Below are 13,370 nucleotides of genomic sequence, written 5' to 3' on the forward strand. Positions count from 1 at the left end.
AAAATATACAGTTCTAAAGGATGTTACCATCAAGGGAAAAAAAACAGATATACCAGATTTCTTTTATTTTTTCCATTAATAGAAAGGTTCTCCAACAATTTAAGTTAAAATTTGCTTAATTGTTGAGCTTGTTATTTAATTCAGTACTATAATTCGGGGAAAAATCTTAAGGATAGCATTTAATTTGTGTCTTGACTAATTATAGAAATAGAAAGCTAAGTAAACTGACGCTTAATACAGAACAGAACCACTGCAACCTAACTACGTACAGACCAAACACAATATCTAATGCAGTTAAACCTCCTACGTACAGGTAGCTTTTAACAGTACAATTCTGTTTTGTTAGAAAAAAAATGGTGTAAACATCTATCGATTCAGTTAAATCTCCAACAAACTTGGGTATAAAGTAAGATAGCTTCTCACAATTACAACATCAGACAACAACCATCATTAATCATCAAATCGAAGCCTTTTATATATAGATTTTGTTGATAGAGAGAGAGAAATATAAATTATATAGCTTGAATTGGATAGATCATGGCAATGGCCATATTATTTACATGGAAATCATCGGCAAATGCCTCACTCATTTTGTGCATTATAGCGGCCTCCTTTGTTTCAAAGGCTCTGGGGCACCACGGACGTGCCGACAGGAAAGATCCCAATGAGAAGGTGTTTAACGTGTTACGTTATGGAGCACATCCTGGAAGAGAGGATAACGCACTGGTAAGCTGGTTTAGTATTTTGGATCGTAAGTATTCATGGCATTAATAGTATATTAGAGGCGTGTATTTAATTATCTGTTAAAAGAAATCTCCACATTTGATGGGGGGCAAACTATTATAATTTGTGGCGTATGTATCTGAATTTGCCCTTGATTTTCTCGTAAAGAAATTATGGTGAAATTGATTAGATTGTGGGTTTGGCCTTCGCAGTCTTTCATCCGAGCATGGAAGGCTGCATGCAATTATAGGGGAAAGGCAAGGCTACTTATCCCCAAGGGAACCTTTTTGATAGGGGCAACTATCTTTCAGGGACCATGCCAAGGTCCAGCACCCATTAAGGTTCAAATTGCAGGAACTCTGAAAGCTGTACCAGACCCTAGCATGTACGAAGAAGATTTCTGGATCTTATTTGAAAACATCAAGGGCTTGCTGGTTACTGGTACAGGCACTGTTGATGGCCAAGGCAATGCTGTCTGGAAATACAATGTCGGCGACGGCGGTGCCAAGTTCCCAAGTGTAAGCAACAAAATTATCTTGACTTACATGCACTAACTAATTAGTAATTAGAGAATATGGGATTAATTGCAATTTCATAATGATTCTTCTTTCCTTTTTTTTTTTTTAATTATTTGTGGCGCAGTCTATAAAATTCAATCATGTAGTCAACGGGATTATAAGACAGATCACCTCTGTGAATCCCATGGGTTTCCACATATCCATCGTTCTGTCCCAGAACATCAAGGCCAAAAATCTTCGTATATTTGCCCCTTCCGACAGCCCCAACACTGACGGAATCCATATCAGCCAAACCAATCAAGTGTATGTATCAAATAGTGTCATCGGCACTGGTGATGATTGCATTGGCATCATACGTGGATGCACCGATGTCCACATCAGAAATGTAACCTGTGGCCCTGGACACGGTATCAGGTAACTAATTTGTATCCAAGTATTGAATGTTCCTGCTGCATATATATACACACACTTGAAGTCAGTAATTATGAATTTGTAATTAACTAGTGTAGTAACCTGCAGCTAATTAACTTGTAATTTACATTTCCATATATAACAGTATTGGTAGCCTTGGAAAGTACCAGGATGAGGAGGATGTGAGAGGGATCACTGTGAAAAACTGCACATTGAATAACACGGACAATGGAATCAGAATAAAAACATATGGAGGATCACCTCCAAGCCAAGCTTCGGGCATACTTTTCCAGGATATCGTCATGGTCAGAGTAAAAAACCCCATTATTATTGATCAATCTTATGGAAACAAAGAATCGGTTCGTTTTCTTTTACTATGACATCAACCCCTTTAACAAGCTGCTTTCTTCCTTCGATCATGAGTTGGAATAGAGTATATCAGTTTTATCTGAACTTGCCTTCTTTAATTCTGTTTGCAGGCATCAAGGGTAAGGCTCAGTGATGTTCGATACCAAAACATTAGAGGAACATCCACTTCAGTTGTTGGAGTAAACATCAAGTGCAGCAATACTGTTCCCTGTGAAAGAGTTAGCTTGTCAAACATAAATTTGAACTACGTTGGAGCAAAACAGCATAATCATGAAATCAGCTCTGTGTGCACCAATGCAAAATTAAATTATGCTGGCTTCCAGCTCCCATCACCTTGCCGATAGTTGAAAATCTCTTTCTTCCTGTTTACGATCGAGGAGATGGACCCTTTTCTGCTTTCATTAATTAGTGTAAATTAAAGTTTGTAAAAATATATCACATCAGATAACAAAGATATTTAATTTATCATTTTAAAGTTATATTAAATAAAAAATATCTATTAAAAGCCTAAAATTTATACATGTTTAAAACTATAAGCATGTAAAGATATAATTAACAACAAACATGCTTTCAACACAACAAAATAATAATAGAACTCTAGCATGCATGCTAGGCATATAAACAAACATGTAATTGATATTAATTCAAAGTTCTAACATGTATATTATTAATAATAATAAATATTTATGTTTACATTCAAACAAAGGAGGATACGTACTTGTTGAAACACTTTAAAATAATGATACTTTTGTTATTATTGTTAATGATGAATTCTTTGTTTTTGAGGCTTTATTGTCGCTCGCTTATGCAATTAGGATGTTTGCAATATGCCTCTCGAAATTCCAACACTATCATCTTAGTATAGATGCACTTCTAAATAAGGTCTTTGAACCAAAGAATATGAAACTCAAATATCTTTCAACAAGATGAACTTAAAATCTAGATTTGGGAGGAAACTAAAGCTTAAAATGAGAGTAAAACACTAAAATATGAGGTGAGGAACAATACATAAAAATTTAAAAAATTCTAGTTGGAAACTCTTCCTTAACACCCCCCCGCCCCCGCTTTTTATAGTAAATTTTAGAAGTTAAAATGTTAGAAAATTAATAAGAATTAACTCCCACCTTATCAACATTTGATTAGTCACCATAAATCAAGAATTAAATCTAGAAAAATCAAGGGCTCTTTAAGATTAATTTCTTATTCACTCATTTTTTTTAAATCATGTTAATTAAAATAAATTTATAACAATCCCCCACATAAATGAAAATTGTCTCACCAGTTTGAAAATGACTTAAAGATTTATTAAAAGATACTGATTTAGTAGATTACTACACCATGATAGGTAGCTTTTGACTTTGAACCTTTCATAGTGAAATACTATTGGATTTACTCGGTTAAATAATGAACACACGATATCTTGAACTATTCAGCCTTTTATGTAAACCAATACAATAATACTCACATAGTTTTTTACCTAGAGGTTTCCTTTAATTCTCATTGTTATGTTCATTTTGGTCCTTAACAACTCTTGGATCCATGGGTGCTTTAGAGAATTCATCATTTATCAAAATTTTCAAAGAAACGACCATATTTCTCACTTACATAGACGACCTTTCATTAAAATTATTCTGTTATAATCTATTTGGTGTATTAAGATGCGAAAATCATTAAGAGTTCAACTCATCCTTTATCACGACCGCTTTATAATTGTTGAGATCCGCTACAACTGACACTTATTTCATCATAGGAATAAGCAGGAAATAATAATTTTCTAGTGCTACCGAGAATGTTATATAACTTAATTTTTCATTTGAATATAGATCTTGGGATCTCCAATCAATTAGGTATAGTTACCATCATTACACTCTTTTATCTTTTAAAAGCTTTATGCCCATTCTCCTTGATGAATTATACACAAGCTCTCTCGACAAATCCTTAGTTAGTGGATCCACAATATTGTCCTTTGACTTTACATAGTCAATGAAAATAACTTCATTCGATAACAAGTGTTTAATGGTATTATGTCTACGATGTATATGTCTAAAATTTCTATTATACATACTACTTTATTCCCTTCTAATTGTTAACTGGCTATCGCAATGGACACAAATAGTTATCACTAGTTTTATCCATTCGACTTGGAATATCCTTTAAGAAATTTTAAATCCATTTGATTTCCACTCCAATTTTATCAAGATCAATGAAATACGATTCCATCATGGATCTAGCGATACATGTTTATTTGAAGAATTTCTATGACACGGCTGCTCCACTAAGTATGAAGACATATCCACTTATGTATTTTAAATCCTTAGTGTTGAATATCCAATTAGCATCACTATATTATTCTAGCATTACTAGGTAACCAGTATAGTATAGCCTGTAGTCCAAGATGTACCTCAAATACTTAAGTATCATTTTTATTACCTTATAATGATTTAGACTTAGATTACTTGTATATCTACTCCGTTTATTAACCGAGTAAGCAATATCAATCCCTGTGTAGTTCATAACATATATTAGGTTTCTAGTTATTCAAGAATATTTCAATTGATTTATTCCTTTACCTCTATTCTTGGACAAATGTACACTTATATTAATTGATATTTTGACAGTGCTATTGTCACTCTTAGAAAATTTCTCGAAACTTTTCTCAACATAATAAGATTTAGACAATATCAATCCATTAGATGTCTTATAAATATTAATTCCTAGTATGACAATTGCAACACCTAATTCTTTCATGTAAAACTTACTACTTAACATTTTCTTAGTAGACTTGATCATGTGATCATTGCTATATAAAATTAGCATATTGTCCATACAGAGACATAACATTTATCTATATTTTTCACATAAACACATTTATCAACTTTGTTGATTTTAAACTCATTTGACAACATAATATTGTCAATCTTTTTATGTCATTGTTTAGGTGCTTATTTCAAACCATATTCTAATTTGACAAGCTTATAGACTTTTTTTTCTTATTCATTGATAGCAAACCCCTCATGTTGTTCTGTGTAAGTCTCCTTTTCAAAGTCACCATTTAAGAAAGCTATTTTTACATTCATTTGATGTATTTCAAGCTTGTTAATAGCTACAATGACTATTAATATTTGTATGGAAGTTATTCTTAACACAAATGAATATGTGTTAAAATTTCAACACCTTCTTATTGTCTAAATCCTTTAATAATAAGTCTAGATTTATATTTATCAATAGTGCTATTAACTTTCATCTTCCTTTTAAAGATCCACTTATAGCCTAATAGTTTACTTTTGGGAGGAAGATCAATTAGTTCCCATATATGTTTATTCGTAATGGATTCAATTTCAATATTGATTATCTCCTTCCAGACAGGACATTGCCTCAGAGTGGGTTAGAGGTTCATTTTCTAACAAGTATGTTAAAAAATCAAGACCAAATATTTTGGTCATTTTTGCCCTCTTAATCTTTCTACGCTTAACTTCATCATCTTTTGATTTATGACAATTACTTGAGTTAGCCTCAATTGTTATTTTAATGAACGATTTTTTCATGCTTCTTTCCATGGAAACACACCCTCAAATAATGTAGCATTTCTTAATTTCATAATAGTATTAAGATGAATATTCTCAATACTTGACTTGTGTATAAGAAATTTATATGCACTACTATTTTATGCATATCTGATTAATACACAATTCATAGTCTTAGGTCTTATCTTGATCATTTTAGGATCATGTATTTTACAAGATACCCCCATATTTACAAGATACCCCCATATTTTATGCATAGCTTAACCTTAGTGGACATTGCGGCGGGGGCTTAAAATGTGTCATGAAAAATTAGAGTCACCACCTAGCAATTAAAGAAAACTAGCCTTTTTATTTTGTGAAAATTTTGACATTGGTCTTCAAACTTGTCAAAAAATAACTTCAGTCCCTAAAAATAAAAGACTCGTTAAAAGTGTTGACATAAAGTCTTAAAAAAAGAATTTTTATTGAAATTGCTAAAAGTGGACATAACCCGTATTTGATTTTAAAATATAGACATCAATCCCTTTAAAAAAAAGCATGTCAATTAAATTGTTTTTTTAGTGGGTGAGATGGTAGAAAATAAGCTTTTAAACCCATACCTTTTAGTATAACTTCTATTTTTATTCTTAAAATTTTTTAAAATACATCATTTTTTTTTCTTTATATTTTTTTTTATTTATATATAAGTCCTTCTTTGTAAAATTTTTTTTTATTAAGAAGTACAATTTACATTTAAGAGATTCAAAACTAACTTCTTAACTGTTTCAAAACACGAACGCTATTTAAAATTATAATAGTTGTTACTTTTTAAAATGTTTTTACTTGAAAATATATTAAAAAAATATTTATTTTTTAAAAATTCATTTTTGACATTAATACATCAAACCAATCCAAAAATTTTTAAAAACAAATATTCAAAAAAATTTAAAAACACTTTTTCAACACAAAAAAAAATCAACTGAAATACATGGGATTCGTAAAAGAAAAGGACATGAGATTTAGAGATGATCATTAGACTTGTGTAAGCTAAAGAAAGTGTTTTCATCTTCAAGCAGCAACTGGAAGGCAGTAAGAAATCCCGGCATTGGACATCCATGGACTAAATGAGTGTGCGCCCACTTATTATTCATGATTTAAATCTTATTGAATACGATTTCCAGAAATTACAACCACCCCACACCCCCCCCCCCCCCCCCCCCCCCGAGGGATGATAAAAAACATGTCATCTTGCAACCAGTCAAGGAAGTCATCTCATAAGCAACATGAGCAGCTCTGGTTTTTCAATCAACTGTTTCCACTCATTGCAAAATCTTGCAACAGTCGCCCCGTCCAAAACTCTATGATCTGCACCAATATTTACCTGAGAAAAGAGGCAGATGATCAGATACAATAATGAAACGCCATAAAGCCGTCGTTTTAACAATCAGTAAGCGCAATGTATAATTTTAGCCCTTTTTGTCACAAGAGTTCTCTAATTGTTTGAAATAGCATGCCCAGTTTATAGTAAGATTGTCCTATACATGGACAGTGCTTTACTTTTCTAAAGGATGATGCGCTAAGTTACAGTAATTCATTTCCAAAAGAATGAGCAAATAAATAAAATGGTGTATATCCCATGTTCATTTGGAAGATGGTGTTAAGTACTCTGAAGCAAATAAACAAGAAGGAAGTAACTGAAACATTGCTTACCGTCATAACTGATGCAGGATATGCATTTCCATCATCTGCAAAATGAGCCACTTTCTGAATTCGGCCAATTGCAATAATTGCCAGTTCAGGCAAGTTGAGGATGGGAGCACCAAACTTCCCACCAATTGCTCCAATGTTGCTTAGTGTTATTGTTCCACCAGTTATATCCTCAGGGTTAAGCTTATTAGCCAAGGCCAATTGTTGCAACCGCGAAAGCTCCTTTGTTATCTAAATACATAGGTGGACATTGTCGACAATGCCAGAGAAAGGGAGGAAAACAAAAGGTGTTTTGAGGAGAAGTACTTGAAAGTAAACGCATTGAGAATATACAGCACAGATTCCAAAAAGGAAAAATTAGACATTGTGTCATTCTTGCTACAGTTATGGATGAACCTAATTGTAAGTATGCATATAAAGCAAGATGCAACCTTAAAAAAATTACTGATTTCAATATGAATTCGTGTGGTTTATAACATTCTAACTTTCATTATCAAATCTATCAAATTATATCTCTCACCTTAACTATTAAGTATGAAAGCAAAGTTTGAAGTCAAACTCAATACTTTGAAATCCCATTTTATTACTTGAACACAAGCAAGAAGCTGCTAGCAATCAAGCAGAGTGAAATAGAAGATAGTTGTGTACGTAAATAACAGACAGGAGACAATGAAACTAACCTCCAAGATGGAAAGAGACTGAACATTCTTTATATTGGGTACAACTAGACCAGATGGAGTAGCCATGGCAATTCCAATATTGTGGGAACCTATGACATTCAACAGTTATTATGACCACGATTAATTAGAAAAGAGGGTTAAGGATATCAATAAGAATATTCAACATAATCCAAGCAACATTCTGATCAACAGATCTCAAAGAAGCAACAATTATTTTACATCAGAACACATCCTTGTAGAGCCAAATGTAGAGCTTCTGCAGGATACATCCATCTCATATGGAAGTACGATAAAGTTTATATTGGTTTTATAAGCAGTCAAGACCAGTGAATCTATAATCTATAAATGTCTGTCTCATTTTACACTTTTGTTGATGATGGATCTGGTTCCAGCTTTGTTAGATCCTTGAAAGACTTGCAAAGGACACCAAAATTACAAGTTTAAATAGAATTATCGTGCTCGTATACTGGAAAGCCTACTGTAAATAGTTGTTTTTTACCACTCATTGAACATGTGCCCATCAGAAAATAGAAGCAGTAAACAACATTGCAGCAGCAAAGAAGAATAAATCAACAAACCTTTCAGGATGACCTCCATTGAGTCCTCATTGAAGCGACTATTAATCCATGGATATTTGCTGATGGCCACTGAAAGTGACTTTATCAAAGATGGAAGAAAAGTATGCTTCACACCTGGTTCGGTGTTATTGTTTTGGAAACTTTCTTTAAGCTCCACCAATGCATCACAATTTATCTCTTCTACATAATGAAAATGTGGAACTTTTGCAGCCATTGACATTGTTTTCACCATTGTGCGTTGGAATCCCCTGAAAAAAAAAATAAAGTTGGCAATTATAAAGTGTTTTGGCTAATAAACAAGTATTCTTTAAGAATTTTAGTACATGGAATTGAAAAATAACTGTCTAGTGACTCTACACTAACACAAATGAGGGGGGGGGGGGGGGGGGGGGGGGCGCTTTTGTTTTTAAGGTAAGAGTTTAGACTTTACGGTAAAAGAATAAGATTTCAATCACAGTTTTTGCAGCAAAAAGGTTAAGGGTATCACAGGATAATTTTGGCATTTAAAATTAAAGGTTATGATCAAGGTTGTCAAAAACGCTTTTTTGACATGACACGAAATATACAATATAAACTCGAATCGTAAAATTGTAAGAAAAATATTTTAACTAATTATATATTGACAATTTCAGTCAAGTAGTAAATAATAATATAACACAATTAAAATAAAAGTAAAATAAACAATACAAATGTCCAAACACTTTAAAATACATAATTCAAATAAAAATTCATACATGGTTTAAATGACTTAAAAATACGAAAAGAAAAAAAATAAGATTGAACAACTATGTTTTATTGATAGAGTTTCAGAACATTTTCTAGAGGACAGGTCTTGAAACACACTGCAGAATTTTTAAGGTAAGAGTTTAGACTTTACGGTAAAAGAATAAGATTTCAATCACAGTTTTTGCAGCAAAAAGGTTAAGGGTATCACAGGATAATTTTGGCATTTAAAATTAAAGGTTATGATCAAGGTTGTCAAAAACGCTTTTTTGACATGACACGAAATATACAATATAAACTCGAATCGTAAAATTGTAAGAAAAATATTTTAACTAATTATATATTGACAATTTCAGTCAAGTAGTAAATAATAATATAACACAATTAAAATAAAAGTAAAATAAACAATACAAATGTCCAAACACTTTAAAATACATAATTCAAATAAAAATTCATACATGGTTTAAATGACTTAAAAATACGAAAAGAAAAAAAATAAGATTGAACAACTATGTTTTATTGATAGAGTTTCAGAACATTTTCTAGAGGACAGGTCTTGAAACACACTGCAGAGTGCAGACAACTAGTGAGATGATACAACATTCTAAGGTATATCACCAACTTTAAAAAAAAAATTAACAGACCAATACAGTGAACCCATGACAACGAGAACAAAAATGTACAAAATGACATCAATTTAATCTCATGCCACCTCACCTTCCACCTTTTTTATGTTAGTAACAAGTCCTAGAAATAATGTCCAAATATCCCACCAAGCAAGACATGTATTTCAAGTTCTCTCTGAGTCTTTGTCGTCTCTCTTTGTAGTTAACAAATGGTTAGTCTAAAACACAATATTTCTCTCTATATAAGTATTCCTATCTCTTATTTTACTCCTTTGATTCCTCACCATCTACCTCTGTCTTCCCATGGTTTTGATCCTCCAATCATGCCTTCCCGGCCTAAAATACAGTATAAGGCTTTCTCATACCCAAGATCCTCTAATGCTGGTGTTAGTCTGCTAAGATTGAAAATTTGAGATTTAGGCAACGGGGAAAGGGGAGACTGGGGAGTGGGGACTATGTAGTGGAGTGTCAGGGGACTCGAACAGGGAGGCAGTAAATTTTTTAACTTTTGCGGGTTAAAACTCGAAATCGGTCAAACTCGGTCAAAATCGGTCCGATTTTACCGATTTTAACCGAGTTTGACCGATTTCGAGTTTTAACCCGATTTGACACGTTATATACATGTTAACTCGTAAAATCATAAGATTTTAAGAGTCAACTTGAGATTTTAACAACCTTTATGATATCTCACAGGACAAGATTTACAATACAGGTGTTCTTCCACCCCATGTAAAACTAGACCATTGAATTCACAAGATATGTCTGATTTTATTTATACAGTTCCAACGTAAAAGAACTTCATCTGTAGCAATCCTATTATCATTTAACATAACTACATGTACATAAGTGGATCTCTAACTGTTGCTTGTAAAAATGAAGTCTACAGCTAGAACCTGTAAACACAATCTCATAAGCAACTTATAACCTATTCACAATGCTAGGCAATCAAAACCAGCATATGCTTGATATGGTCTGAAATCAAAACATGGGATTGCAGTAAATGGTTGTGGCTGCCTGGCTTATGGCTTGGATACCAAATTAATTGACCTATCATTATGATTAAAATGGCAGGAAAAATTAACACCTCTGCAATATAAGAATTGCTATGTTATCCTAATCCTATCATTTAAAAAACAAAAATTGGTTATTTTGTGAAGAGTAAAATGCTAAGGAAAGTAGTTTTGTACCATTCCTACCCCCTTCTTTAAAAAAAATGATAGGAAAAAGGTTTTCAGTTCACATTAGCTTCTAATATTACCTTAGAGGAATTGTCTTATCACCGTGGTGTGAGCCTAACTCAGCTGGCACGTATGAGTAGTCCTCTTCACCTCTCAAAAACTGGTCTCCAGAATCAGCATTCTCAAAGCCAGAGGAATCTTTAATGATTCCTTTCTGAATAGCGTGTTTAATTATATCTTCTTTTAATACCCTCCCATCTTTACCAGATCCATGGACATCATTTAGATTTATATCATATTGCTTACCAAGGTGTCGCACAGCTGGTGTTGACAGGACTCCACAAGTTTTACTTTTATTTACCTCACCCTCAGAACAATGAGAAATAATATTTTCAGTAACATCATGTTTCTGTGGTGGAACTTGAGCTCCCTCAACAACCATTTTAAGAAGAGTCTCTCCAACCTGCATAGATCACACATTACCAGAAATTCAAAATATCAATACACATGCACAAAAGCTATATGGTATTTTTTTTTTTTTTTCCTCTACTTCTTCCATGACTAATTTCAAGTTTTTGACACCCCCATCACAGTGCAAAGCACACCCCCCCTATCTTTTTCCTCCCCATGAGAAATGGAGCCAGCTCTGCCATTGTGGCCTGAATTAAGTTCACACAAGCATGTGCTTCTGCTACCCAGTCTGTCTAACAAAATAACACCATATTTCATAAGTCGTAAAAATCTTATTTGTTTGACATAGTTTCAAAGTGAATTCCAACAGATTCCCAAATTCATGTCTCCCACCTCAAGAAGGTTGCTAATTTCATCTTTAGTATCCCACGCCATTTCTCACACAGGCAAACCACTTAGCGAAACACATAAAATGAAATTATTATTAATCTACAAAATGTCAACATGTTTTCTTCACCAAACCAATGAGCAGTAAATCAATAAATTCTCACCTTTACAATATCTCCTGGAACGTATTGAAATTGAGCAACTTTTCCTTTGTAACGACTCGTTATCTCAATAGTCGCTTTGTCACTCTGGACTTCACATAGTGGTTGAAAGTCTTCAACTTCATCCCCCTACCACAACAACAAGCACGTTGCCATCTTTCCTATCACTTATAAAGACAATTTGAAACTCACCAAACTGACGACTTGAAAACCAGCAGCAACTCACAAATTAACACAAAAACAAACAAATAAATTTACAACTTCATCAATCATTGTTTCATTCAATTACCTCTTTCACAAACCATTTGAGCAGTTCACACTCAGCAATACCTTCACCAGTTTGAGCTAAAGGCACATCAACAATTCTATCACTCATCCCCCCATCAGCCAAAGCTTGACTTGAAAACAAACGCCAACCCACTTTAGTCTCAATCTTGATCTACAAAAACAAAACCCAACAGTCATTTAACTAATTTCACCAAAAAAAAGATTAACAAATTAAATATATAGTCACTCACGTTGATAGAGTTATTAGTGTAACCAGTGAAAGGAAGTTTGGGGGCCTTTAATAGAGCGGGAGCGGGATACGGGTAGAGAAATCGTGGGGTGGAGCTCCTGACCAGTTTATGCCACACCCTTCTGACAATCAACATTGATGAAGAGCTTGCTACTCCCCCTTCAAGAAAATGAGAGAAATTTTTGTTGTTTGTATAAGAATTAAGACAAAACAAGTGTATTATTATTATTATTATAAGATCTTGGGTAATCCCACGTTTTGGATCAAAGATTTATGATATAGCCCTTTCTATTCCTGTTTGGTATTGCGTTGCGGTAAAATTTAAAAAAAAAAACAATTATTTAAAAATTATTTTTTTATATTTTATATTTTATATTTTTTAATATTTTAATATTAAAAATAATTTTTTTAAAATAAAAAAATTATTATTTTAATATATTTTTTAAATAAAAAATATTTTAAAAAATTATTATTATTATATTTTAAATACTATTTAATATTTTTCAGATCGCATCAAAATATTAGGAAAGGCAGCTAAGTTTAGAAGTACTTTAAAATAGGTGCTTTGTACTAAGCTTTAATAATCTATTTGCCACTCTTCTTTTTTAAACCAAAGAAAGATAGAGAAATTAAGTAATGTCTTGGTTCAAGTGATTGGTGAGTACTCTCATGTAAATCTAAGTTTCAAGGGGGAAATGGAATCAATTTGAGTATGGATAATCTATTACCTTAAGAAACTTACAATAAAATCTTTTTTTTTTAATTTCATACTTAATTTTTTTAAATTATTGCTTGGATTATTTTTAGACCAGTCAAGTCGACTAGATTATATTAATCTTTTATTTCTTTTTTCTTGTTAAATTGACTTTAATTGTAAT

The 13,370-nt window shown here is 32.6% G+C and overlaps 2 protein-coding genes across 2 annotated transcripts; one reads left to right on the plus strand and one right to left on the minus strand.

Moving 5' to 3' along the window:
* Positions 1–537: 537 nt before the first annotated feature.
* On the plus strand, positions 538–2,365 carry LOC7496680 (exopolygalacturonase). Its single transcript, XM_002314337.3, has 5 exons — positions 538–726; positions 936–1,241; positions 1,366–1,655; positions 1,798–2,011; positions 2,132–2,365. The coding sequence occupies exons 1-5, from the start codon at positions 538–540 to the stop codon at positions 2,363–2,365; spliced, it is 1,233 nt and encodes a 410-aa protein (XP_002314373.2).
* Positions 2,366–6,518: 4,153 nt separating this feature from the next.
* Positions 6,519–12,763, minus strand: LOC18102264 (lipoamide acyltransferase component of branched-chain alpha-keto acid dehydrogenase complex, mitochondrial-like). Its single transcript, XM_052456698.1, has 9 exons — positions 12,494–12,763; positions 12,265–12,414; positions 11,979–12,104; positions 11,097–11,479; positions 8,490–8,737; positions 7,912–8,000; positions 7,235–7,462; positions 6,762–6,905; positions 6,519–6,721 (listed from the first exon to the last, which is right to left on the minus strand). The coding sequence occupies exons 1-8, from the start codon at positions 12,626–12,628 to the stop codon at positions 6,792–6,794; spliced, it is 1,473 nt and encodes a 490-aa protein (XP_052312658.1). The 5' UTR covers positions 12,629–12,763; the 3' UTR covers positions 6,519–6,721; positions 6,762–6,791.
* Between the last annotated feature and the right edge of the window lie 607 nt (positions 12,764–13,370).

The sequence above is a fragment of the Populus trichocarpa genome, chromosome 10 (genome assembly GCF_000002775.5).
Source record: "Populus trichocarpa isolate Nisqually-1 chromosome 10, P.trichocarpa_v4.1, whole genome shotgun sequence".
NCBI classification, from domain to species: Eukaryota; Viridiplantae; Streptophyta; class Magnoliopsida; order Malpighiales; family Salicaceae; genus Populus; species Populus trichocarpa.

Bases quoted from the DNA above. Each gene is read 5' to 3' on its own strand.
- LOC7496680 (XM_002314337.3), top strand. From the start codon at position 538: ATGGCAATGGCCATATTATTTACATGGAAATCATCGGCAAATGCCTCA. The intron at 727-935 runs GTAAGCTGGTTT...TGGCCTTCGCAG, and splicing joins GAAGAGAGGATAACGCACTG to TCTTTCATCCGAGCATGGAA. The intron at 2,012-2,131 runs GTTCGTTTTCTT...TTCTGTTTGCAG, and splicing joins CTTATGGAAACAAAGAATCG to GCATCAAGGGTAAGGCTCAG.
- LOC18102264 (XM_052456698.1), bottom strand. From the start codon at position 12,628: ATGTTGATTGTCAGAAGGGTGTGGCATAAACTGGTCAGGAGCTCCACC. The intron at 12,105-12,264 runs GTAATTGAATGA...TTGTTGTGGTAG, and splicing joins TCAAATGGTTTGTGAAAGAG to GGGGATGAAGTTGAAGACTT. The intron at 11,480-11,978 runs GTGAGAATTTAT...TGATCTATGCAG, and splicing joins TTCCAGGAGATATTGTAAAG to GTTGGAGAGACTCTTCTTAA.